General features: G+C 38.4%; 2 protein-coding genes and 1 long non-coding RNA gene across 3 annotated transcripts; 1 reads left to right on the top strand and 2 right to left on the bottom strand.

The window, feature by feature from the left end:
• Window positions 1-620: 620 nt before the first annotated feature.
• Window positions 621-22227, bottom strand: LOC121415069 (polyamine-modulated factor 1-like). Its single transcript, XM_041608152.1, has 5 exons — window positions 22027-22227; window positions 8598-8706; window positions 5184-5287; window positions 3180-3378; window positions 621-2059 (listed from the first exon to the last, which is right to left on the bottom strand). The coding sequence occupies exons 1-5, from the start codon at window positions 22203-22205 to the stop codon at window positions 1979-1981; spliced, it is 672 nt and encodes a 223-aa protein (XP_041464086.1). The 5' UTR covers window positions 22206-22227; the 3' UTR covers window positions 621-1978.
• LOC121415070 lies at window positions 15139-19850 on the top strand. Its single transcript, XR_005969947.1, has 2 exons — window positions 15139-16603; window positions 17612-19850. It is a non-coding gene; the product is annotated as an uncharacterized LOC121415070 (long non-coding RNA).
• Window positions 22228-24344: 2117 nt separating the features above from the next.
• LOC121414806 (high mobility group nucleosome-binding domain-containing protein 5-like) lies at window positions 24345-25561 on the bottom strand. Its single transcript, XM_041607861.1, has 2 exons — window positions 24953-25561; window positions 24345-24548 (listed from the first exon to the last, which is right to left on the bottom strand). The coding sequence occupies exons 1-2, from the start codon at window positions 25559-25561 to the stop codon at window positions 24345-24347; spliced, it is 813 nt and encodes a 270-aa protein (XP_041463795.1).
• Between the last annotated feature and the right edge of the window lie 1746 nt (window positions 25562-27307).

Raw genomic sequence — 27307 nt, 5'->3', positions numbered from 1 at the left:
TACAAATATATACATTAAATACAATATATAAATGACTATTAAAAACAAGTTATAAAATGCTCATCTTTATCACTTCTGTGTGTATGTTTATGTTAACATAAATCTGCATGTATACATACTTCATGCCAAGTTCTCACTGCTGAAATGTTTGGCTCAATGAAGCCTGATCACTTCATTCAACCTAAGCCCCATTGCATAAAAGTTTCTGTTTTGGTAACTTTGCCGTCCAATGGTAACTACCATGCTAACAATGCTCATCAGCCGATCAAAAGGATTCCATGAAAGTTACTATCTGGGGCCTGTTTCATAAAGGACTTGCAACTGTTGTAACTTTGCCATAATGGCAACTACCATGGTAACATGGCTCAGCAGCCAATCAGAATCAAGGTTTCCATGGTAGTTGCCATAATGGCAAAGTTATAACAGTTGCAAGTCCTTTATGAAACGGGCCCCAGATGACAAAGTTACCAAAATAGTAAATAGCAACAAGGCCCAGGTTAGTCTGGCCTGATAAGGTATTTGGGACTCTGCCATGATTGGTAATTAATGTATCATTCTATCTTGATTGGCATGGCTCTAGATTCCTACACAAATATTCTGAACCTGTCCCCAACATATTGGCTTGATCGATCAAGATTGAGTCGATAAATCCGCAGCAAGAACCTGGCATCATACTCTGAGGAGCCTCACTGAAGTCCAAGTACAACCAAACAATTACAAAAAAAAATCACTTGCTTCAACAGAGTGAAATAAAATGTCATGACCTGAATAATATGGGATTCATCTGATGCTTGTTTAAGTGAATTTTTCATACCTGAGTAGGCATCATGTATGGTCCTTGTGGCAGATAAGCCTCATGCTTCACAAAGTTTTCCAACAGATTCTAATTTGACTACTGATGAGATGCCTAAGGACATTGGATACATGGGATGTATGACTAATTGAATTTGTGAAATTAAGAATTCAAAATGAAAAGGGGGCACATTCTCTCATGAAATAAAACTTGGATCATTATTTGCATTTCATGGTTTCAATATACCAGTATATTTTTATTTTACAAAAACACTGATGCCGCAAATCGTTATTAAGGCTTCCTTCATAATTGCAAAATGTATCCACAAAAAAGAATTTCCTTGGATTCCAAGAACTATGTTCAAATGCATGCATTCATACCCCTCCCACAACAGGATATACCAGTTTTCTTCCAGATCCAGTATTGAACTCTTAGATCAGAATCTTGAGAACTTTCCCAATCTGGGCAGTTTCCCCGGGGGCGGAGTGGGGGGTGTAATATTTTGGACAGTGGGTACATTCCTCAGAGGGGACACCCATTTCAGCACTCAATCTTCCTTTCAGGGCATACCAATTTCCCCTCCATGGCCAGGTGCCAAACAAAACCTGTTCCAAGGCATTGGATTTGTTTTCTTTTCGCTTCCGCACAAAGAAGAATCCCACACCATCGCAGTAGACGGAATCCCTGGACGCTGATTGGCTGATCGTGCAATCCTTTTCTTTCTGTGCCCAGCGAGAGTGTTAACACCAGTGATTAGCTGAGCTCTGCAGAGCACTTCATGCTATAGATAAAGCAGCCAGTTTGTAGAGCTTGGGCACGTGTTCGGATGACATCGACACTTTTATAGGCAGCGTCCAAAGTCACTATGATGCAAGTCTTCCGGAGCTTAAAAAAGTTGGAATTTATTTCAGGATTTTCTTGTGTGACAATTATCATGTTTTGAGACATTATCCAATAATTCAATTATTAGATAAAAGTATACATCCCCCTCTAGCAAGAAAGCTCCACTTTAGATCTATATAGAAGCAAAGTATTAGGCACATGATTTTGACATTTGTCACAATGCGGGAGCTGAGGAGCACAGCAGATGAATGAACTAGAGCAGGGTTATATTGGAACTTGACCTTTGACACATGAAGGCAGGTTTGAGCTGGGTTATTGGAACCTGATGCAGGACTAGATCCCTCACATTCCTGATGTTGAGCTTAATTGACAGAGGACCGTTTCAAGTTGGGTTACGGGAACTTGGTCGCATGTAACGGCAGCCTTTAAAATGAAATGAAAACAAAAATGATTGAAAATATAAGGGACTCAAACCGAATACAACAGATGCATTAATACCTCAACAGTGATAAAACTTTCAATATCGTCTTTGTCTTTTTATCACCTAAGCAAAGGGAATATTTACAACACTGCCAATGCATTAACAAAAGTACACTTTCCTCAAAATCGAGATACTTATACAAAACAGAAAATGTTACACAATGTTAGAGCAAAAAATATCTCCCATAAACTATGGAGTAATATTATTATCCACATACTAATAATTTTGCTTGGGATTGGTCAAACATTAATCATGTAATAAAGCTTGGATTCCTCCATCACTGATCACTAAAGATGACCAAACTTTTGAATTTCATTGACCATTTTTATTATCTACAGAGTAATCACACATTAATTATACTGGGGACATGCAGAAGAAAAGTGCACTGCCCCTCATTTTTCTTAATTTCATTGTCTTAGCTCAACCTATCCATCTCACACTATCACATGCAGTGACAGTAAAATTCTTTGGTGACTCCGCAGTCACTGACCTTGTTTGATCAACATCTAGATAAGACTGAAAAGGCAGTAAAACAAGCATTTAAATCAAGTGCTATTTAAAAAAAAAAAACACATGATTTTTACCCATATATATTTCTTGAAGAGCAGTATTATTCAGTTACATAATTTTAGATGCAGAATACAAAGAAATATAAATCTAATACTAAGAACATGACAAGACTGACTCTCACTTCCTCAGTGAGCTTCGTGCACATGCTATTTTTCCAAAGCAAAGCTAACTTCAAATGGGATAGTTTGCCCATCACCTTCACCAATTTTAATGTTCTGGGGCCCAAAGATATGCGATTGTTCTTATCAACAACTATGGATTCTATGGAAAGCCAGCAACATCAACATCTGAAGTGCATGTTTGTTCAAAATCCTTCCTAAACATACTTTACATTCATACATTCAAGGCGTCCTTAAAAAATTAGTGTGTTTTACTTTGTTTACAAACAACGTGTTACATGTTTTCCATATTAATGACATTGATGGATTTCCACACAGTTGAGGTTGATCAGATGAATCGTAACTCTTTGTAAGACAGGGTCCTGAACCCTACCTGATTGAATGCCTCTAGATGTTGCTTGATCTTTGTTTGAGTCTTTCCAAGCTTTTGTCTCTGGCGTTTCACAATTTCTTGCAGTCTGCCGCCCTCTGCTTCCACTTGCTGTAGAACTCTCTCCAGTTTCTCTTTCTCCTTCAGCTTTTCCCTGTAAACTTGAGCAAGACAATCTTTCTCTGGTTCACCGGAAGGCCGCCTACAAGAGCATAATTGAATGAAATAAAGAAGGACTAGGCGAGTAGGTCTTATAGATACAACCAGGGAAAAAAATAGGGGGGCTAGGGGCGATTTAGCCCCAAAAAGCTCAAACAGCCCTGGAAACCCCCATTTATTGCAATGTTAAAGCTTTTCCAATGTTGCACATTTAGGAAGTTAATTGTGAAAAGTAGCCCCCCACCCCTAAAAGTAAAAAAAAAAACACCTGAATACAACAAACCTTTTTTCTGACAGTATCAAACTCATTTTAAGTTTATCAGACATCAAACTTGTTCTCACCATGTTAAATTTTCTACCGTTTCGGCCAAACTGTTATAAGAGTTTTTGTTCTGGGTTTAATTTGGAATGTCTTAGGCCTTGATAATTCTATAATCTTAGTTCTAGTTTACTGGGTATTAAACACATTTCATTCAATACGTACTTAGTCCTGCCAGTCCACTACCACTTTATGTCAAATTGAAGGTCATATTTGCTAAAGGGGGAGCAAACTTACCAATACAGTGGTCTCTAGTTGACAGTGTGTTTTAATATAGTCTTAAAATATATCTTATGAGTAAACTACTAATAGCCTCTACTTTTATATGTGTAGAGAAGCTAAAATGGTTTGGATAGGCCTGGGATCATACATGTTTTGCTACTTGGCGACTTAATTATTGCGAACGCATTGAATGGTGAGTTAATTGTGTTATTATTCAAGTGGGCCTGTATTCCAAGACTACACTGTCCAGAATGTTGCATCATGGGTTATGAACTGGGCCAGATATGAGTAGTTGAGGACATGAGGTGATGCTATTAAGGCTGCTAGTTCGTAATATGGTAAAATTGTGGTAACTCACATGGTGGCCTGATTATTCCATCAAAATCATCAATTTCATATTTTGGTGGCACGCAAAGCATTTTTGGTGGCCTTAAAACAATACCACTACAATTTATCAAAACTTTGGGAGCCCTACCGGGCCACCAAGTGTGAGCCTCTACAGAATTTTGGTGGCTCGACTCTCATTTTTGGTTGCCCTGGTCCACTGCTAATGTCGAGCCCTGCAAATGGTAACAGGGTTTAGCAGTCTAACAGTCCCCTCCCCAACTTTTGTAGTTGTAAGTTGAGATAGCCTTTTTATGCTAAGCCATGAGTCAACCAATACTCCCAACTGCCACAAAAAAAATTATTTTCTGTATCCCTTGCAAAATTCCTAGACATCTAGAATATTATCTTTGCATCATGGTTGACTGATGACTGTCTCACAAATCCTTACACTTCCGAAAACATCTTCACAGAGCAATCTACACAGATTTTCATAAATTTTTCAAGTCCTTTGTTTTCCAAACTAAATTTGAATATAGAGCATATGGACCAAAATCTACTCAAAAACATGTCAGGTATCTATCAAATACAAATAAGACATCAGGGCCCTGTCTTACAAAGAGTTGCAATTGATCCGAATCAACCACAACTATGGATGGCCAACAAGTCCGACACCTAAAATGCAAATTCGTTCAAAATATTTTCTAGATATGAATGTATATCCATAAATTCATTGATTTCTTGGCAATTTGGTGTGTTCTCCTTTGTTCACAAACGATATTTTGCAAATTTCCTGTAGAAAAAATTATGACACTGTTGGATTTCCATAGTGATAAGATTGATCCAATCAATCGTAACTCTTTGTAATATGGGGCCCTGGTCAATTTTTATATTTATTTTCAAGTTACACATATATAGCGATTATCATCAATCATTATTTTTACACACAGGTGTTTTAAAGAGCCTTTGTTGTTAATACTCACCATGCTACTTGGGTGTCCTCATCGCTTGCCTCTTCTACAAGCTTGTCAAGATCATTGAACAAATGAACTAAATTCTCTTCATCAATCATCAGTTCAATCTCTTCCTGCAAAACAAAATGCATACAGCTTTAAAACATGTATAACATTTGAAAAAGTTGATCTTACATGCTTGTGTAGATAAGAAAAGCTGAGATTATTATTCATGAGTCAGCTAATTATTAAAGGTCAAGTCCACCCCAGAAAAATGTTGATTTGAGTAAATAGAGAAAATAGAACTAGCAAAACGTTGAAAATTTCATTAAAAATCGGATGTAAAATATGAAAGTAATGACACTTTAAAGTTTCACTCATTTATCACAAAACGGTGATATGCACAACTCAGTGACATGCAAATGAGGCAGCCAATGACATCCCTCACTTTTTCTTTTGTTTTATATTGCTTGAATTATACAATACTTCATTTTTTACAGATATGACAATAAGGACCAACTTGACTGAACCATATAATATCAAACAATGCTAATTCCACATGTTCAAGGAGAAATTAATCGTTGTTTCACTTAAAGGTCAAGTCCACCTCAGAAAAATGTTGATTTGAATCAATAGAGAAAAATCAGACAAGCACAATGCTGAAAATTTCATCAAAATCGGATGTAAAATTAGAAAGTTATGACATTTCAAAGTTTCGCTTATTTTTAACAAAATAGTTATATGAACGAGCCAGTTACATCCAAATGAGAGAGTTGATGACGTCACTCACTATTTCTTTTGTTTTTTATTGTTTGAATTATACAATATTTCAATTTTTACGAATTTGACGATTAGGACCTCCTTACCTGAAGCACAAAATGTTAAAATAATGGAATTCCACATGTTCAGGGAGGAATGAAACTTCATTTCACATGACAATGACGAGAAAATCAAAATATTTCATATTTCAAACAATAAAAAACAAAAGAAATAGTGAGTGAATGACATCATCGACTCTCTCATTTGGATGTAGCTGGCTCGTTCATATAACTGTTTTTGTGAAATGAAGCGAAACTTTGAAATGTCATAACTTTCTTATTTTACATCCGATTTTGATGAAATTTTCAGTGTTATGCTTGTTGAATTTTTCTCTTTTTATTCAAATCAAGTTTTTGTTGGGGTGGACTTGTCCTTTAATAACAAAGAGAAAATTCGAACATTATATTTCATATGAAGAAATACAAAATAGTGAGTGGATGACATCATCAGTCTCCTCATTTGCATATCGAACAGGATGTGCACATAACTGTTTTGTGAAATTTAGCGAAACTTTGAAATGTCATAACTGTCTTATCTTACATCCGATTTTTATGAAACTTTCAGTGTTATGCTTGTTGGATTTTTCTCTTTTTAATCAAATCAGCATTTTGTTGGGGTGGACTTGTCCTTTAAGTATTGACTTTTATCAACTATTCTTGTGACTTCCAAACATTGGGTGATTTCAAGTACGGTGTTGAAAACAAGTTTTGGTGTTATAGCCACAACACCATTAACAGCCACATCATACTTAAATGGTATTGGGATCATCACATATTTAAATCAGTTGGTAAGAGCACTGGCATGAAATGCTGTCTGCTAAACAGAGCATTAATTTCCCAATCGCCACGCCAACCCCTACAGAGTGGGAAAAAAAATCATGATTTTAAGTTTGATGCTGGTGATCTCAAGCTCATGAATATTTTCTGTTGATGAATCAAATTTTTATTTGACAAAGTAAGATATTTTGAAGACAAAATGGAAATAAGACCACCTGGCATTTAAAACTAAGGCTGCGTTTATGCGACCTCAACCCAGAATCATGATTTGAATCACGATTTGAATCATGATTCAAAACAGCAACATGAATCACGATCCCACAGAATATACGACCATCTTTCTAACGCTGTTTCTCCCTGAATTCGGGCCGATCCAGTGCGCATCACAGTGCGCAGTTTGACCCAGGAAGTATAGGTCAACATTTTCGCGCGTGTTTCTAACTTCAAGTCGGCTGCTAGATTTTTGCTGCCGCCCGAGCTAACGCGCGATCGTTTGTGCAACGTTTACTCGGCTTCCGAAAAATAAATCTTTTACTTCCAGAATTCCGTGTATTGTACCTCGTATTGTTTTTGTTTTGTATTCAATCTTGTCGGTTCATCGAAAATAGTGTTCGGTAGCCGTAGTACTGGCACCGAATTCTGTTAATTTTGTCTCGACAGGCGGTGCCACATCTCCGTAGAAATCCCTCCCTCGCAAGCGCCGCTGAAAGGGATTCGTAGATCGTCTTATTTCTGTGAATCCCGGTAAGGGATGCTTTTGCTTCAGGCCAAAGCACAAGCAGAGCCCTGAGTTCGTCGTCAGTCCAATTTGTGCCTTTGGAACTTGAAGATATGATTGATGAAAACAATGAAATATACAAATGACGCTACAGTACAACACCGGGGGTACAATACACAGAATGATAATTCCTAAATGCACGTGACAATTGGCATATACCGGTACTAGTACACTGGCAATACTGCTACACGAAAATTAACCTGCACGAAACACAGCGCGCGCCTTTGAGTCGAACACGGAAGAATCACGACACAATGACGTCATAGAATCATGATTCAAATCACGATATCGTTTATACGACCTTTTTCGTTCGTGATTCTACAGAAACGTCTTTCCAAACGCCCCTTTTTCCGTGTTTCATGTTTGTGATTTGAAAGACGTTTATTTCCACTTTCGACTAAACGCAATCGTGATTCTGCAGAATCGTGATTTGAATCATGATTCTAGGGTAAAAAAGTGTCGAATAAACGCACCCTCAATAACTAAGAATTAGACTAAGTGGGTGATGGAACAAGTATAATTTAGATAAAACAACAATCAGACAAAAATGATAATTAACAAAATGGTTTACTTTAATTAGCCCATGTTATATTATGTTATCTCACAATTAGACCAACTGCTTGTAGGCAGGGTGTTACATAACTTTTTGGAAATACTGACGGGCAAGTGAATTTTTATATAGTTGGAATATTCTTGCCCAAAAATCTATTTCACTTGCCCGAAAAAAAAATCAAAAAAAAGTAATTCCTCTTCAACAGAAAGTTTTGCAGTTTTAAAAACCATTGACCTTTTTCCTCTTTGGACATGAACTGATCTACCCGGTACTTTGTTATTGCATTTCATTATCTAAAAGTGATTTTATCTTGCCTGCCATGACCAAAATTAAGGTCAATATCTCTATCGACCCTACAATGTAATTTGGTCATTCTACTGTGAGAATTTCGCTTGCCCAATTTGGGCAAGTTGTGTTAGTCTTTACTAAGAAACACTTGCCCGACTCTAACTTTTACATGCCCCGGGCAAGTGCTGTATGTAGCACCCTGTTGTAGGCCAAGTGAATATAGGACCCACCTTGATGGATTTCTCCAACTGTTCTTTAAACTGCTGCAGCAGACTCTTCAAGGCTTGTGGATTTCTATCTTTCATGTGCTTCCCGTAGTGCTTGTTGAAGGTACTGTACCTATTAAAGACAGAGAGACAAGATATTGTTGAGCCCACTACCACACAACTACATGTACAGTCAGTCTGCAACCAAAAATCAAAACAAATTGCAAATATTCGTTCATACATGAATCAAAATGCTTAGTTTGAAGTCAATCAAATATTACAAATCCAATGTGACACAATAGTATGTGAAAAGTTTTACACATACACACACAACCAGTGCATTTTATATCTTCATCATCTTGAAGAAGCACTTACCATACTTTGAAGAAGAATATAGTGTATACAGGTGATTCGATCATCCGAATTTAGAGGGGCTAAGAAGAATCATTTGAATTTGACTTTGTGTTACAAACAGCGCCTCATAACCGAGATGTTATTGTCAATACGTCATCATGAATTGTGATATTCAAACCTTTGTTTTTTTTGTTTTTTTTGATGAAATTTGTTGGGACATTTTTGCAATCATAAATAACATAAAAACACAATTTGCATTGACTTTGTACACAAAATCAAATTTTTGAGCAATTTTGGGACCGACATGCGCTTACAAAAATAATTGCGTAATTTCGGAACCGCGTACCCGGGCATCGGAAATTTGGTCTCAAAAGATGCACAAGACTTTAAAGTAAAAAGTCAGCAAGCGGCGCGGTCATAAATATTTGCTTGGCAGCATAGCGGCGAAATTTGTTGAGGGGGTGGGGTCAAACTGACCCCCCACAGTTTAATATGGGTTAAACTGTAAGGTGAACAAAAACAGGATTAAATTTAGGTCAGATATCTAGCATGTCTAAACTTGTTTTTTAAAGTTTATAAAATTATTTGCCTCTCCATAACGTCTCATGAAAAATTCTGAAAAAACACTTTTAACGGTGCTGTACAGCATTTGAACATACGGGCAGGCAAAACTCTCATTAGGGTCAAATTTCTCTTTTCTGGAGTTCCAATATTTCAATTAATTGAGAGTATAAGAGTATTGGTCATCTCACCATCACCAAAGAAGGGGTTGAGAAACTCTTAAGGAACTTGAACACAAACAAGGCACCAGGGCCTAATGGTATCTCCCTGGTTCCTGAAAATTGGAGCAGAGCATTTGGCTGCCCCTTACAGGATCTTTTTCAGTCTTCATTGAACCTGGGAATAGTACCCAAAGGCTGGAAGAAAGCCAATGTAGCACCTATATTCAAGAAAGGGAATAAGTGCTGTCCTGCCAATGATCAACCAGTTTTCTTAACATCAGTCATCTGCAAGGTAATGGAACATATTCTATGTGATGAAACACTTGGAGGGACAGAGTATCCTCACAGACTGTCAACGTGGTTTCCGTGTAAAAAGATCGACAGAAACACAACTTATTTGAACAATTCATGATATCGGTAAGGAACTGAACAACAATTACCTCGTGGATGTGGCCTTGTTGGATTTCTCTAAGGCTTTTGACAAGGTCCCCCACCGTCGTCTTATATCCAAACTCAAGCATTACGACCTTGGAGGGGAAATCACCTCATGGGTGGAAGTTTTTTTTAATAATCGAACTCAATAAGTAGTCATCAACGAACAATCCTCGACTCCTGCCTTAGTAACATCCAGAGTGCCCCAGATGGACAATGAATGGGCCATTGTGGTTTCATTAATGACTTGCCTAGTAATATCATCTCCAAGTCTAGGTTGTTTGCAGACGATTGTATTCTGTATACACCGGTGACAGCATTTGATGACATCAATAGACTACAGCAAGATCTCCAGTCACTGGAACACTGGATATCTGGATGGTGGACTTTAATCCCAATAAATGCTATACAATGACTATTGGGAAAAGGAATCCTCCTGAACATCCTTATAAGTTTTGTGGTCGGGAATTGGACTGCGTGACATCCCATCCATACCTAGGTGTACACATTTCAAACACACTGAGCTAGAATACACATACACAGGAAGTTGTTTCCAAAGCCCAGAGGACTCTTGAATGTAGTCAGGAGGAATCTGTGGAGTTGTGATAAGGAAACCAAAGCCATGGCTTACCTGATGCTGGTGAGACCACTGCTAGAGTATGCAGCAGCAGCTGGGGACCTTTCTACTAAGTCAAATATCCAATCATTAGAAAGAGTTCAACCACAAGCTGCCAGGTTTTGTACCGATAACTATCATAGAGAAGAGGCTCTGTCACTAAAGCACTTAGTGATCTTGGTTGGGAATCTCTCCAGACAAGAAGAAACCTTAGACTTTGTATGCTATGCAAAATGAACACCGGTCTCGTCAATATCAAGATAAATGATTTTGTTCAATGGAACACAAGACATACTAACCCAGGGAGCCCAGGGGCTTACCGTGTATTTGACCATACTCACGGGACTAATGTTAGCGTGATTTATGGTCTAAATATTTCTCCCAATGAATTGTGAAAACAGAAATTATGCACTTACCACGATTATATGGATGAAGGTTCAACAAGTGGCAGTTTCCTGACATCGAGGCACAGACTGGAACCTCAAAAAAACGAAAAGTTCTCTCCTTCTACCCCAGTCTCGATCGGCCATTTTGTTATGATTCACAATTCATTTGGAGAAATATTTAGATCATAAATCACGCTAGTCCCGTGAGCTCCATGGGTTAAAGACATACAAGGGGGAATACCCCAAAATTCCTCCAGGTTCATCACAAGGCCAGGGTCTTTCAAGATTCCTTCTTTGTAAGCACGATAAAAGACTCAAATAACCTCCTCTCCTCGATTGTAAATTGCCCCTCCCTGGAGTTATTTAAATTAAAACTGAAACAACTTCAATTAAAATCATTCCACACACGTTGCGCTACTCTCTTCACTAAGTTAGCATGGATGTGTCTCCCAACAACATTTTGCTGACCCAACTAATCAGATACAGACTAAGAGTACTAAATGTGGATTTTCTAACACACTAAGTCTTGACTGAACATTAGTCTTATACTTAGCCGAAATCCATCTTTCAAATAAAAAAAATAACCCTGGCACAAGTCCACATACAACACACGTGACACTGTATATAGTAGTGCTGTAGCTCGGATCACCTTCCGAACTGAATCCCGCCGGGTTGAGCTGGTTCGGTTCGGAAAATACGAACCGGGCTTCATTGCCAAGCTCTCTCAACCCGGAAAATTAACCCGAATGCTATACAACTTGTTTCCGTCATCGCGATTAAACTAAAAAGCCATCTATTCACCTGCAACGCCTTTCAAATTTAGAGGCAGACTCAAGCCAAGCCTTACCGCTCATTCATAACTTTAAATAGGTCGTCCGGTCCGTCCATGCCATGCATGATGATTAGCCCTTGTACTTCTATGTAGCTGTGTTTTCTTCAATCAATCTTTCAATCTTTGCGAGCCACGTGCCCCTGCGCTGCCCGCAGCCTAGCCCGCCCTGCGTCTATTCTGTGTACATGTGGCTGTGCGGCTGCACTGTAAAATGTGTGTGTCCATATAATATACTAGTAGTGCACAGTGCATGTTGAATGCGTGTGAATGGAATCATGTGATTGATCACCTGGTCAGGAATGGTTTCAATCACTTGCTTGATCGAGGGCCCGGTTGTCATGTTGACATTAATCTTCTTGGTTTTGTGAGCTACATGTAACTGTCATCGGAGGTGGCCATAAAGAAGTCCGAATGAGAATTATATTTCCTTCGAGATGATTGTGATGACAAACAAATGACTTTTTTGTTCAAGGGTGAAATATACTAATCTGTTCGCCCCCCCCCTTGTGTATGTGTTTTTAAGGGGGAGGGGAGCGGACTGGACGAGTTCTGGTTAGTGTCGTGATGATTGCCAATTTTTATCTATTTTTGTATTTATCTATTTATTTACCACTTGTGGGATGGAACACCCTATCAGCACATGCTGTTTTTCGTAGGGGGCCAATATTAAGGCTTATAAAGTGTATAATAGTTTATTTCACGAATAACTGTTGGCTTCCATTTCAAAAGAAACCAAATAAATGTAGTCCAAAAACATTCAACACATGAAAATGTCATCCAACTTTTATTTGATTTTGTCAGTGATAACATGATGTAGCAATACACACTTATTTGACTGAGGCTAATTGTATAAAGGCATACAAAGCAAGGAAATCAAATAGCTCCTTTTTAAAAACAAGTGAGGTCTCTTTCCCTTTGTTCAATGATCCAATCATCCTACAGATGTCTCTTTCATCAAAATAAACATTCTCATTCACTATCGACTTTTTTGGTTTCGATGTTGTGCTCGGAAGTAACTAAAATCCCCCCACCCCCCTCCCCTGCGTTACAATGGTACATTTACGGCTTCTGTTTATTTAAAGTGTGACGGAGTGAAGAAAGCAATGGATATTGAAATCAAGAATTTGAGAGAGCGAGATGTGAGGGTAAGAGGGGAGAAAAATTCATTATCATGCAAAGTTTTAAAATTTGTACAAGAATGTTTTGAAAGAAATTGAAGAAAAAGAAGACCAGGCAAGATTTCAAAAGATATGAATGTTATTCCATCTCATTTTATTTTGATATTGTGGAGAATATTGCAACAAAATGAACAAATAAATATTACCTATACAAAAGAAATAGGAATACATGTTGAACATTAATGGGATTCTTTCTTTCTCCAGAGCGAAAGATGAAAAGTATACAATATATCCCAATGCTCTTCCTCGTCTTATTTTTTTTTAAAACTATATTTCAATCATTTTGTGATTGGTTTAGTTCATTGACTTAATTCACGATGAAAAATCCCCTTTCCAATTTTCTGATCACTAGTAGCTATTAATAAAGTATTGAAGTACCCCAAAAGCCAAAACCCATTTCTAATCAACTTTGGCTTCATTCCACTGGAATTTCCATCGCCCTTGTTTATAAGTTATTGACAAAAACAATGTCTGGAGAGTATCTGGAATTAGGTCACCGCGAAGAATAATTTCGACAGCCGGGTATTATAAACAATGTGGTTTCGGCTTTCACACATTCCAAGCATGTTGGTCTTTCATTCAAGACCATGTGCTTACGGCCAGAGAGTGACTTCTGTAATTGACAGATGAATGAACCAATTACAGCTCGCAAAGACTAAAGTTAACCATTATTGGGTGTGTTGGTGCGATCACGGATGGGAGTGGTCGTATTTCTACTGGCCCAGCACTCAGCCAATAGCTGATGAACGGAGATGCTACGTACACGTACATTGGACTATCATAGCGAGGGCCAGGGCGGGAGCACAGGTGCGCAGCGGATGAGGAAAAAAGTCGAATACGGTGTTGACAGTATAGTAGAGAGTTTGATGATAGATTAATTATCAAGACAGAGTATTGGCACGTGGCGTATAAACAAAAGATAAGATTTTCGGGCGTGTTTTTTCTTTTGAGGACAAGGTCAGAGGGGTGATGTCAGCCACAGTAGTTACTGTCAAAAAGGTCAAAACATTACATTTTTTGCACAACGCACATCAAATTAAACTGTTCCGGGTTACCGAACCGAACCGAGACGGACTTTGATTCTTATAAAATTTCCGAGCCGATTTCGGGCCGAGTTGAAGGCTCCGAGCTACAGCACTAGTATATAGCTTAAAGGTCAAGTCCACCCCAGAAAATTTTTGATTTGAATAGAGAAATTAAAACTAGCTTAGCACAACGCTGAAAATTTCATCAAAATCGGATGTAAAATAAGAAATTTATGGCATTTGAGAGTTTTGCTTATTTTTCACAAAACAGTGATATGCACAATTCAGTGTCATGCAAATGAGTCAGTTGATGATGTCCATCAGGCATCCCTTTATTTCTTTTCTTGTCTTGTTTTGTCTTTCTGTTAATGCCCACAATCATTATAATGATTATTATATGGCATATGAACATCAAGATTCACTTGACCTGAATTTTGCCGGGACCGGCAGGTGCAATACACCGGGTGAACACCCTACTCTTTGACGAATAGTGTATTGGTTTTAACGTGCATAGGTTGTGACTCTCCTATACACGGGACCAACATTTGCGTCCTTTCCGATGGACAGAGTGTTTTCCAACTGCATTCACACCTGCACTGAATAGTGGTGAGGCACGCTAACACTCAACGCTATAGCATCAGATTTTTTGTCAGACGTTGTTGTTATTTGAATTATACAATATTTCATTTTTTACAGAATTGACATTAAGGACCAAGTTGACTAATCCATAGTATTAAAAATGCTAATTCCACATGTTCAGGGAGGAATTAATCGTAGAGTCACTTGGCAATTCAATATTTCATATTTCTATAGCGGGATGGAAAATAGAGATTTGTTTGTTTGGGTAAAGAAGTTCGTTCGCCTTCTTCCATTGTTTACATTCCTTAAAGGTGTTGATTTCGTTTGCTAGTTTTTCTGGGCCAGGCTAGCGATTGGAATGTGGAAGTGAAAGAGGGCAAACTGACTGGGTTGCTAGGCGTTCAGGACTAATAGAAGTCCATTGGAACTTCAGTTATTTACTACTTTGCTTCTTATTCATGTTCTTCGGCTCGCTTGCATTCTTCAGTGATTAAAGAGAGAGAGAGAGAGCGAGAGTGTGAACAGGTGTGGAAGCAAGGAGTGAATTCCTTGGTGGAAGTGAGCTGTGAGTGGGAGTGGCTGAAGTGACAAGAGTCGCAAAAGAGGATTAATTGACTGAGAGAGCAGTTGGGGAGTGGTTAAGAGAGTTACGTAAGTTGGAAGAATAATGGAAAGCCGAAGAACTTGAATTTGGAATCGGAGTACACAATAATTAAGTTCCGTTTTATATACTTACATTATAGGCGGATTAATTTCGCGCATTACACCAAAAGTGATAGGGTCGACTTGGGAAAGGCTTTTTCGCCACGCGGTGTTTGACCAAAAAGGGGATAAAAAGGGAGTGTTTAGTTGACAAGGGGCAGTTTTTCGTTCCCGATTTGTTTTGCCGCCGTAGGCCATGTCGGTTTAATTTTTGTCTGTCGTCGGTCGTCCAGCCCAGAGATGCGACATTTATTATTATCCAGCATGTAATTTGACTTTGATTTAGAATAAAACCTGATACACAACTTAACTTCATCGAACTTGTCATTCTTTGACTCCCGTCCTTTTTTTGTACGTGGGCAGCGCAAGACGGTGGGCGGCCACCGGCCGTCTTGCAAAGCTGTGCCGCTACAAAATTGGTAGTACGGATGGGGTCGACCGTCATCTTCAGCATGTTCGGGGAACGTTTTAGTCCTTCAGTCTGGTTTTACGCATAAACACAATGTTTATCGGACATTGAGATAAATTTAACAAGGATAGCTTCACTTCATGTCACCGGTTCCGGCTTATTTTTTGTTCGAGGATGTGAATTGATATTATTTTAACTTTAACGTTGGAGAGAGAAATTCAGCTGCAGGGGTTGGATTGAGCCCCCACATCGCCCGGGTTTTCGACGTTGGGACCTTACATGTGCCGTTGAGCTCAGGAGAAAGAACCCTTCGTCCTGGGACTCACGCGTGGCTGCATTGTAGCGAGGAGTCGAGGGACCTGTGAAAACCACTGCAAATAGACCTGACGGGGTAGCATAGCTGGTTTCCACTAAAACCCTCCGGATTAGTTGGTACCGACGAAGTCTGGTGATTTCACATTACACTGCGGTGAGAGGAGTCGTTTAACTGCGCGAGAATCGTCTTGGAAGGGGCTGTAAAGGAACTCAGCAGGGCGATTGCTTTTCCTTTGGTCGTCTCATGAGGATGGATTGAGGTTAGGTACTGAAGGCCGCAGGCGCTAGTCCGGCTCGGGGAGTTGGACGCTATCGAGGAGCTCCGAGACATCGTTCTTCCAACCAACGCTTCGACACGGCCCTTCATCTTCGTCATCGACGTGGTGTGGTAGACCCTGTCTTCGATATCTTCGACGGTGGAAGCTGGCACTGTCGTTTGGAAGCCGATAGCCTTGGCGAGTGAAGCAGCAGGAGTCGCTGGTATGTAGTGAAGCCCTTGTTAAGATTTTTCCAGAACAGTCATTCACATTTAATGTAGACTCTCATATTACAAACTATAAGATATGCTTGATATGTATCTGAAAAGATATGAACTCGTTATCTTCTCAACATGACGATGTGTTAAGATATGTGTGTAGCTATGCAGTTTGTTATTATGTCTGTTTTGCATTAGTGTGCATTGGGATCTGAAGGAGATAGCACAAATAAATTCTGCAAATACACCACTAGACAGAATAATAATAGTAAAAATCTAGATTCTGGTAGTGTTCTTTGGCAACACATGAAAATACATCTTTAGAAAATCTATATAGATTTTGCAGTATTTTGTGCTTACCTCTATATCAGACCCCCAATGTTTATTGTGGTCTGGACTTACACATGTCACAATTTTAACTAAATGCCTTTTTCCTAGGTTCTGCGTCTGGTTCGATTGGTTACCTTTCTCTCCCAGAGTTAGATAGTAGACTATATAATAAGTGTGTTATAACTGAAGGTTTATCGTAGTTGAGGTTGCATCTCCTTTCAGTAGTATTCACATATACATAGTAAAATTATGGCTGAAAAGTTAGTTGAAGATTTAGTAACCGGTTTAACCGGAGCATTACAAAGGTGTAGGTTTACCCCTAGTGATAGAAGTACCAGACTTGAGAGATTTTCTGGACAAGGTGGCATTTCCTTTACCGAATGGTTAGAAGAGATAGATCTTTGTGAACAATACCAAATCTCTGAAACTCAAAAGTGCGGCATAATCATAGCAAATTTGGAAGGTGCAGCACGTAAAGAAGTTAGTTGTTTTTCGGGGACATAAGATACTCAAAGTATTATTGAACTACTTCAAAAACATTTTGGAAAGAAACAAACTGCAATCTTTGCAGCAAGCCTTTTATGAAATCCAATCGAAGTCTGGTGTTTCTGACCAGGAAAATTTGTTGGGTCCCACTTTTTCTAATTTGTTTCCTTTTCACCTGAACAATCATTCAAATGCAGAAAATGGACCCAGAACTGAGATTTGTGTGGGAACGGTGGAGTGCGCACTGGAAACCGGGGGATGAATTTCCCGCACGTTTTTCAGAACCGGATAGTTTGAAACAATGGTTATATCAATGGTCTAATTTTACTGTTAAAGATGGAATATTAGGAAGGAAGGTTCTTGATCCTTTATTTGGTAATATATTTCAAATTTTACTCCCACAGTGTTTGCGTAAGAGTATTTTAGTTGGATGTCATGATGAATGGGGACATCAAGGTAGAAATAAAACTCAACAATTAGCTAGGTCAAGAGTTTATTGGCCTGGCATGGCTCGTGATATAAAATTTTATGTTAAGATGTATTAAATGTGCTAAGGCAAAGGAGATGCAGCCTCGGGTAAGAACCCCAATGAGACATCTAATGGCATTTAGTCCATTGGAAATTATTGCTATTGATTTTGTTAAGTTAGATCCTGGTAAGGGAGGATTTGAGGATGTACTTGTTATTACAGATGTATATACGAAATTAGCTCAGGCAATCCCTTGTAGAAATCAACACGCCTCAACAGTAGCTAAAGCTCTACAAGAGCACTGGTTCACAAAGTATGGAATTCCAAATAGAATTCATAGTGATCAGGGACGTAATTTTGAGGGTCAGGTGATAAAAGAATTATGTAGGCTTTATGGTATACGTAAGACTCGTACAACACCATATCATCCTGAGGGTAATGCTCAGGCTGAAAGATTCAATAGGACTTTATTTGGCCTAATCAAATCGCTGGATCAGCGTGATAGACGTAGATGGCCTGAATTATTGCCTCATCTTGTCTACATGTACAATACCACCCCCCACGAAACTACGAGGGTCAGCCCTTTTGCTCTTATGTTTGGTAGGAAAGAGCGTATTCCTTTAGATCATTTGTTGGGTGTGTCTGATGTAGAATGGGAACAAGACTTTGTTAAAGAACAAGCCGAGTTGGTTGAGAGGGCTCAAAAGGTTGTCAGAGAAAGGACTGACAAGGTAGCAGCCCGGAATAAGGCCCGAGCTGATGCAAATATCTCTGCAAGTTCCCCTCCCCTGGGCATAGGATCTCTTGTTTACTTAAAGAAGTGTGCTTTTAGTAAAAGACACAAGTTGGAGAATGTTTATTTTGATGAATTATATGTTGTTGATTGGATAAATCTTACTGAGGATATTTATCGTATCCGACCTTAATGGAGGTAATCCAAAGATAGTGAATCGTAGGCTAGTAAGGAAAGTACCTTCTGAATCAGATGTGGTTGACCAAAATATGGAAGATTTTGGGTTATGAGAGAAGGAAAATCATTGCTAGCTACAAGGATTCTAGAAAAGATTTTGAGGATGAATATGTTTTAGTACCAGAAAGAGTAACTACAGAAACAGTAGGGGAGAGTACTGGTCTAACCAGAGTACGGATGGGGGCGTACAAGTGGGCGTACCAGAAGCGGAACAAGTGTCGTCCAGAGGAGATCTTAAAGACAAAATAAAGGCATTCATTCTAATCCATACAACTTGCCTAAGTCTGTATTGGAATAATAAAGTAATAAGTAAAAAATTAAAAATTTACCTTGGGTCTCTGGGCTGGACTCCGCCTTCAATTATTTATGACGATGACAGTTTTATTATTTGTGAAACGATTAGTAGGGAGTGGGGTAAGGAGCATGAATTTGGAAGTAGGTGGTAAATAACTAATATTGAGAAGTTTTGGAGAAGGGGACTCAACTTTGAAAGAATGGTACATAATACAAATACATAGGGATCTGTTCTGGGTTTGGGAGCACCGTTCCCTGCCGGATGCACCCCATAACAGAAAGGGGGAAGGAGCTATACCTACGTAGAATAGTAAGTTTTTGTCAGACACATTTTTGGATTTAATTAGTTTTTTATTATTGTGGGATAAATGATGTACATCAGTGATTATGGGTTATATGTATGATTGCTTGGTTCTATTGATTGACTGGCCCAGTTTGGTTTGCCGACATGGATCATTTAATATATTTTGTGATATTAATTAATCTGTAAATATGTAATTATATTTGTCCTTATAGGAAAACCACATATCAGACGGCAGGATGGTGTCAAACAGAACTGGAGGAGGCATGGGATATCCACCTCTGATGGTAGTTTTGACATCATCCCAAAGTCTTGGTAAATGGTAGAAAACAGTAATGTTTGGGTTATTTTTTTGTCCATGTAATAGGACTTGTAAAATTTGAACAAATGAAAAAAGGGATTTTTTTTAAACAATTGTTTATCTTTTTAATGTGGAGGTTTACCCTAGAGGTGCACTATTGGAAGCAAAGGATGAATTGTACATAAAAAAAAAACACTGTAAAGTAATGATTCTGAAAGTATAACACATAAAATAATTGTAACTTTCAGAATAAGCGTCATTATTTGTAACCATAGCAGAGCGAGGTCTAACATGTGCATGCATGCTGTCCAATATCAAAATATTTACTGTTTACTGTTTATGATACATGTTCATGGTTGATAATGCCTGAAGTTGATTGTTCATGGTTTACAATTACAACCCATCCATTGATTAATGTTCAATTGATTAATAAACACTTTTACTAGGGCATTATACAAGTATGCTGATGCAAAATATTTTTTAGTATCATTTTGGACATGAAACATGCACTTGTTAACTAAGGTTATTTATAGTTTTTTTTATAAGATGACCAGATTTACTGCTGTTGGTTTTTCATTTTGTAAGGTGGATACAGATACGGATATGGATAATTTTACTTTTCACATGTATCATTGCTATTATTACTACTGTATGTTTATGTACCTGTAGTATTTTGACGTAACTAGTTATGCATAAGAGGTATAATGAAGGTTTAATAGATGTTTAGAGGTTGAATTTGTAACTTAACCTTTTAATCCATTTTTTCAGGGGTCTGGAGTGTTTATCTTTGAAGGGGTGATGTCATCGATGAAGCAGCAGGAAGCTTGGGTCATCCACTTCCCAATGCCTATACGTTGACATTCCCCTGATAGAAGCTCTCCAAATCCTATTTTTAATTGAAGAAGGTACAGGTACAATGTATATACATGCAATTTATTTGCCAAAAAAGGGAAGATTTTGAAATAACAATATTTGGCATAAATATAGAACGATGTTGAAATGTTTATATTGTTTATGACAAATTGTAAGTGTCATGGATGGACGACCGTCAGTATCAACAAATCTTTTTTTCCTTATTTTTTGCGATCTTATGGAACAGATCGATTCAGTAGGGGAGAGTTATAGCGGGATGGAAAATAGAGATTTGTTTGTTTGGGTAAAGAAGTTCGTTCGCCTTCTTCCATTGTTTACATTCCTTAAAGGTGTTGATTTCGTTTGCTAGTTTTTCTGGGCCAGGCTAGCGATTGGAATGTGGAAGTGAAAGAGGGCAAACTGACTGGGTTGCTAGGCGTTCAGGACTAATAGAAGTCCATTGGAACTTCAGTTATTTACTACTTTGCTTCTTATTCGTGTTCTTCGGCTCGCTTGCATTCTTCAGTGATTAAAGAGAGAGAGAGCGAGAGTGTGAACAGGTGTGGAAGCAAGGAGTGAATTCCTTGGTGGAAGTGAGCTGTGAGTGGGAGTGGCTGAAGTGACAAGAGTCGCAAAAGAGGATTAATTGACTGAGAGAGCAGTTGGGGAGTGGTTAAGAGAGTTACGTAAGTTGGAAGAATAATGGAAAGCCGAAGAACTTGAATTTGGAATCGGAGTACACAATAATTAAGTTCCGTTTTATATACTTACATTATAGGCGGATTAATTTCGCGCATTACACCAAAAGTGATAGGGTCGACTTGGGAAAGGCTTTTTCGCCACGCGGTGTTTGACCAAAAAGGGGATAAAAAGGGAGTGTTTAGTTGACAAGGGGCAGTTTTTCGTTCCCGATTTGTTTTGCCGCCGTAGGCCATGTCGGTTTAATTTTTGTCTGTCGTCGGTCGTCCAGCCCAGAGATGCGACATTTATTATTATCCAGCATGTAATTTGACTTTGATTTAGAATAAAACCTGATACACAACTTAACTTCATCGAACTTGTCATTCTTTGACTCCCGTCCTTTTTTTGTACGTGGGCAGCGCAAGACGGTGGGCGGCCACCGGCCGTCTTGCAAAGCTGTGCCGCTACATTTCATATGAAAAATACAAAAAAAATGTGAGTGGATGATGTCATCAGCCTCCTCTAGTTTTGGCACTAACCAGGATGTGCATATTATAACCATGATAACTGTTTTGTGAAATTAAGCGAAATGTTAAGATAGAACTAAAGTTCGAAGGAACCCCTCAAGCGTAAGGCGATACGCTCCCCCGCTGTGCCCCGGGGAGTCCGGGCACCGAGAAGCAGCCAGAGGTGGACAACAACGGGAGCCGAGGCTGAAATGAAAATAAAGACAAACTAACTCACTTGGCAGAATCAATGCACTTTCGGATTGTTTTCCTCAATGCATTCCTGAGGTGCATCATCCGTGCTCCATCAGGCTCATCTGAAGTTTCGTTGGAAATAACTCCTTTAATCTCAGATTCTCCTGTGAGATTTTTCCCCTCCTCGACCTTCTGCTGCTCTGCATCCATTTCAGACTCCATTTCTAATTTCCCGCGCGGTAGCTGGAGAGGGCGTACCGTACCTCTTCAAAATGCTGTGACGAAAGTGAGTGAAAGATTATATATTTATTATGTATGAGATTCATGAAAAAAGTAGTTTATTTGATTTGACATAATTTTGATATTAACATGATATAAATATTGAGGTTATTTTATTCTATATTATTTACTTTTTTGGGGGGGGAGTTATAAAAGTTTTCACATAAAGAAAAAAATATATATTTTCGGGTTTTGAAGAAATTGTACAGTTATAATATTTATTGTATAATAATTATTGATTTGAGATAATTTTGATATGAATTTATATGCTCTTATTTTCTTTTTATATGAGATACTTAGTTTGTGAATAACTTGTTTTGTAATATTTGGAATTGTAAAATCATATTACGGGGAAGAAATAAAATATCAATTAAAACAAAAATATCATTTTTTAACCTTCCTCTTAAGGATCATGAAAAAAGTAATTATTTGATTTGTTTCATGAAAAAAGTAATTATTTGATTTGATATAAGTATTGCCGCAGCTTTGTGTTTTTATATTATGCACTTTTTAAAAAAAGTCATAACATTTGACATAAAATATTTTCGTGTTAATGTTTTGAAGAAATTGTACAGTTGTATTGATTTGAGATAATTTTGATATGAATTTATATGCTATTATTTGTTTGTTTTCTATATGCGATACTTTGTGAATATCTTGTTTTGTAATATTTGAAATTGTAAAATCATATTAAGAGGAAGAAATAAAATATATTTTAAAAGAAAAAAGAATTGAAACCACACGCGGATTTTAAGGTCAAGTCCACCTTTAAAAAATGATGATTTTGATCCATAGAGAAAAATCAGACAAGCATAATGCTGAAAATTTTATCAAAATTGGATGTAAAATAAGAAAGTTATGACATTTAACGTTTTGCTTATTTTTCACAAAATAGTTATATGCACAATTTTGACACATGCAAATGAGAGAATTGGTGATGTCCCTCACTATTTCTTTATTGAATTATACAATATTTCTATTTTTACACATTTGACAATAAGGACCAACTTGACTGAGCCATAAAATGTTAAACAATGGTAATTCCACAAGTTCAGGGAGAAATAAAACTTTGTTACACAGGACAATGAGATAATTAGAATATTTAATATAGTGAGTGATGTCATCAGTTCCCTCATTTGCATACCGACCGGGATGTGCATATAATTGTTCTGTGAAATGAAGCAAAACTTAAAAATGTCATAACTTTCTTATTTTACATCCGAAGTTTGATTTTGTTGGATTTTTCTCTTTTTATTCAAATCACCTTTTTGTTGGAGAGGACTTGTCCTTTAGAAACGGGAGCACATAATTTTCACTGTTATTTCATTCAATGCTGTATGCAGCATGAAAATCAGAAGGCCGAATATTTTTACGCTATATGATAACCATGCATATTTCATAAAGGAGATGGAATGAACTTTCGAAATAATTTGGGTAAAAACAACACTGTACACTGGTACAGTTAAGAATGAGGGCAAACTGTGCAAACTATAACGTGTACTTATGAGGGTTGTCTTAGCCAAATTATTCAAAGTTAGGGAAAAGCATAATTACGTGTGAAATACATATTAACAGTCATAGGCGGCGGAAGCGGGGATGTCCTGTTGTCCCCCTTCTCCTAAATTTGAGGTGGAGGACGTCCCCCCCCCCCCTAATTTTTTGTTGATATCCTTTTTTTTTACTTGGCAATGTTGTTTCCTGCGTCCCCCCTAATCTCGTTAAACATGATGTGAGCGTAAAGCGCTGGCGGATTTTTTATTTTATATTTGACATTTCCATCTTCTGTCCCCCCCCCCCCCCCTCTCTCTCTCTCCCTTTCATTTCATTTTGTTCTCTTCCCACTTTTTTAAAACTCTTATCCCTCTATCGCTTTCACCCGCTCTATCTGCTACCTTAATTTATTTAACTGCAAGAGAAATCACAATTCAAATACTTTTAGGTTAATTAACAATTCATTTACACTTATGTACAATTTCTTCAATCAAATATTTTCAAGAGTGTCTCCCACGCCTTCGCCAACCAAAACAGCAAAGTCTCTTCCACCACTTCAGTCTCCTTCCGTTATCGACTCTCTGGTCCGTGCTATCCCCGTTGACTTTCCTTCTTGATATTGTCATCCTTTCCGCTCATCTTTGTCTCCTCTTTAAAGTCTTGAAACTCTGGAACCACTTTTTCCAATTCATTAATTTTTGTGTCCTCCATCTTCTCTATCTTCTTCTGCTCGTCCTCCTCCTCTAGCTTCACTTTCTCCATCCACATCTCAGTGTTCACAGACACTCTCACAACCTGCGTATAGTTCTCATAATAATTTGCTTCTTCATATCCCCACTAGTAATACAAAGATGATCGTGCTTTTGCCTGTGCAGCCCCAAAGTTATGGAATTGTTTGCCGTATGTAGTGAGATCCTGTCCATCAGTAGAAACGTTCAAACTTACATTAGACACCTATATCTGTTCAAATAATTCCCACACATTTCTTTAACCCCTTTTCTAATTTTGTTTTCAAGCATTTCACCAGCTCTAAATTGCAGCGCAGTAGAACATAGTTTCTGCGCTATATAAATCAGTATATTATTCCGAAATGATTCGGCAAACTGTTGATTCCTCAAGCATTTCGGGCAGCTTCTGTTCATTGTCCACCTCTTCCTTCTTCTTTGTGAGGTTGTTCAAGGAAGTGATTACCAATGTACCCTCCCTGCCATCATCTTCTCCTCGTCGTCCTTCATTTCTTCATTTGCCTTCAATATCTCATCTGCCAGCATGTCTCTTCTCTCGACACCAATTTCTCCCTCATCTTCGATCTTCACCTCCTCATTAAGTTCCTCCTCCCCTGCTTCAGTCTTCTCGTCTTTCTTCATCTCCTCATCCTCCGATTCATTTGGTTCCTCTGCATTCTCCCCCACCTTCAATTCCTGCGTTGTCAGCTTCTCTGCCTCCACCTTCTCCTTCACCGGCTTTGCTTCCAACTCTTCATCTGCGTTCATCTCTGCAGCCTTCAGCTCCTCAACCTCTTTAACCATGTTAACCTTTATTTGTACGTTCCCTGACTGACCCATCTTCTCCCATTCCATTAGCTCTTGCTCCTCCATCAACTCGGTTTCAAGCCATTCAACTACAGTCATCTCTGAAATCTTCAGCTCCACCGTCTCTTCCCCCTCTTTCTTAGCCATCAGCTCTACCTTCCCTGTCTCCACCTCGTTATCTTCCATTAGCTTCTCCACCATTTCTGCAATCTTTAGCTCCTCCTCCTCCTTGGCCATCAACCCTAACTTCCTTGTCTCCACCTCCTCATCTTCCATTAGCTCTAGCTCTTCTACCAGCTCTGTTTCCAGCCCTTACGCTGCAGTCATTCCTGCAATCCTTAGCTCCTCCTCCTCCTCCTTAGCCATCAGCCCTGCCTTCCCTGTCTCCACCTCCTCATCTTCCATTAGTTATAACTCCTCCACCAGCTCTGTGAGCCCTTCCTCTGCAGTCATCTCTATAATCTTCAGCTCCTCCTCCTCCTTGGTCATCAGCTCTACCTTCAATGTCTCCACCTCCTCATCTTCCAGTAGTTCCTCCACCACCACTATATCTGCTTCCAGCCATTCCAATGCAGCCATCTCTGCAGCCTGCAGTTCTTCCTTTGGCTCTCCCCTTTCTATCTTCACCTTTGCCTCTACTGTTTCCATCTCTGCCTTCTCCCCTACCTTCATCACTACCTACTCCTCTGTCAGCTCCTTCTCCTCTGCTTTCAACTTCTCCTCCTTCCCCTCCTCTGCATCCACCTCCTCGCCCTTCATCTCCTGCTCCGTCTCCCCCCCCCCCTCTATCTCCAACTCCTCTATTTCCTCTCCCTCCGATTCTTTCCCGCATCTGACTTCTTGTCCATTAGTCACCTGTTCTCCTTGCTCTATCAGACACTGGACAAAATCGTCATTCACGTTTGTCAGAATGTCATAATTATAAAAACATATGCTCATTCCAGACAAGAACCTTCTCAAGCTCCTGACGAAATCTCGGCACCACACGATTTGCTAAAAAAACAAAAGACATAAATGATAAAATCAATGTCATTTCTTATGATCAAATTTAACAACTACAAGAACGTTGGGATTATTCCAGGTTATAGCACACAGGTGCACACTTTAAAAAAATCGTTGGTTTTTTGCTTCATTAATAATATCTTGAATCGGTTTCAATCAATAATTTAATCATCATTTATACAATACATGGAACATAATGCAAATCACATTTAAGAGGTAACTTTGAAATAATTTATAATTAATAAAGTAAGTAAATTTAGATATAACAAGAATACTTGATTTCTGACTTTAAAAAAAGAAACCAAAGGAGGAAATTAATCGAGGGTAGATTCATCTGCCTTTGATGCAGAGCTGATAATATAATCAATGGGTTGATGAAAAAGTGAAAAGGTATAAAAAAATGTTTTTGGAGATACTCAATATAAAATCATAAAGCGGTGGGCGTAGAAGAGACATATTTTGTATATGACTTACGTTTGTCACTCATGATGAAAGTTTGATTCAAGACCAAAATACTCTGAAATTATGAAAGATATCCCCGATTTTGCTATCAATAGCTCAGGTATGCGATCATAAAATTATAGTGAATAGTGATGAAATTTCTCAAAGTAAACTTTGTTACCATGCGCAGATCATGATGCGTGTGCGTCAGTGCAGCAATTACGTCACAATGCATTGAGTGTCAAATCAAGAAGTGTATACGCATATACTTTTTATTGCGTTGATGGTTTATAATAAAAGCCCAAATATAAAAAGTGTATGGGCAATTGTGATGAAGTAAGACGATAATTCTCATTCTATAGAATTGGAAGAAAATACCTTTGTCGATAATTCGACAATGATAAGATCAATAATTCAGGATGTGAGAGTTGAGAAAATATAACTGATCGATGACCATTGTTTAATTTCCCTCCCCCATCGTCTTTACCCCTTGGGTGTTGGTAAATGGAGAAATTACACGTAGATCGTTAACACCAGCTGTAAAAGTGTAAAGTCAGGTTTAGCAGACGACATTCAACA

The sequence above is a fragment of the Lytechinus variegatus genome, chromosome 5, assembly GCF_018143015.1.
Source record: "Lytechinus variegatus isolate NC3 chromosome 5, Lvar_3.0, whole genome shotgun sequence".
Classification (NCBI taxonomy): domain Eukaryota; kingdom Metazoa; phylum Echinodermata; class Echinoidea; order Temnopleuroida; family Toxopneustidae; genus Lytechinus; species Lytechinus variegatus.
Note: the sequence above shows the minus strand (reverse complement) of the source record. Positions and strands in the feature narration are given on the sequence as shown.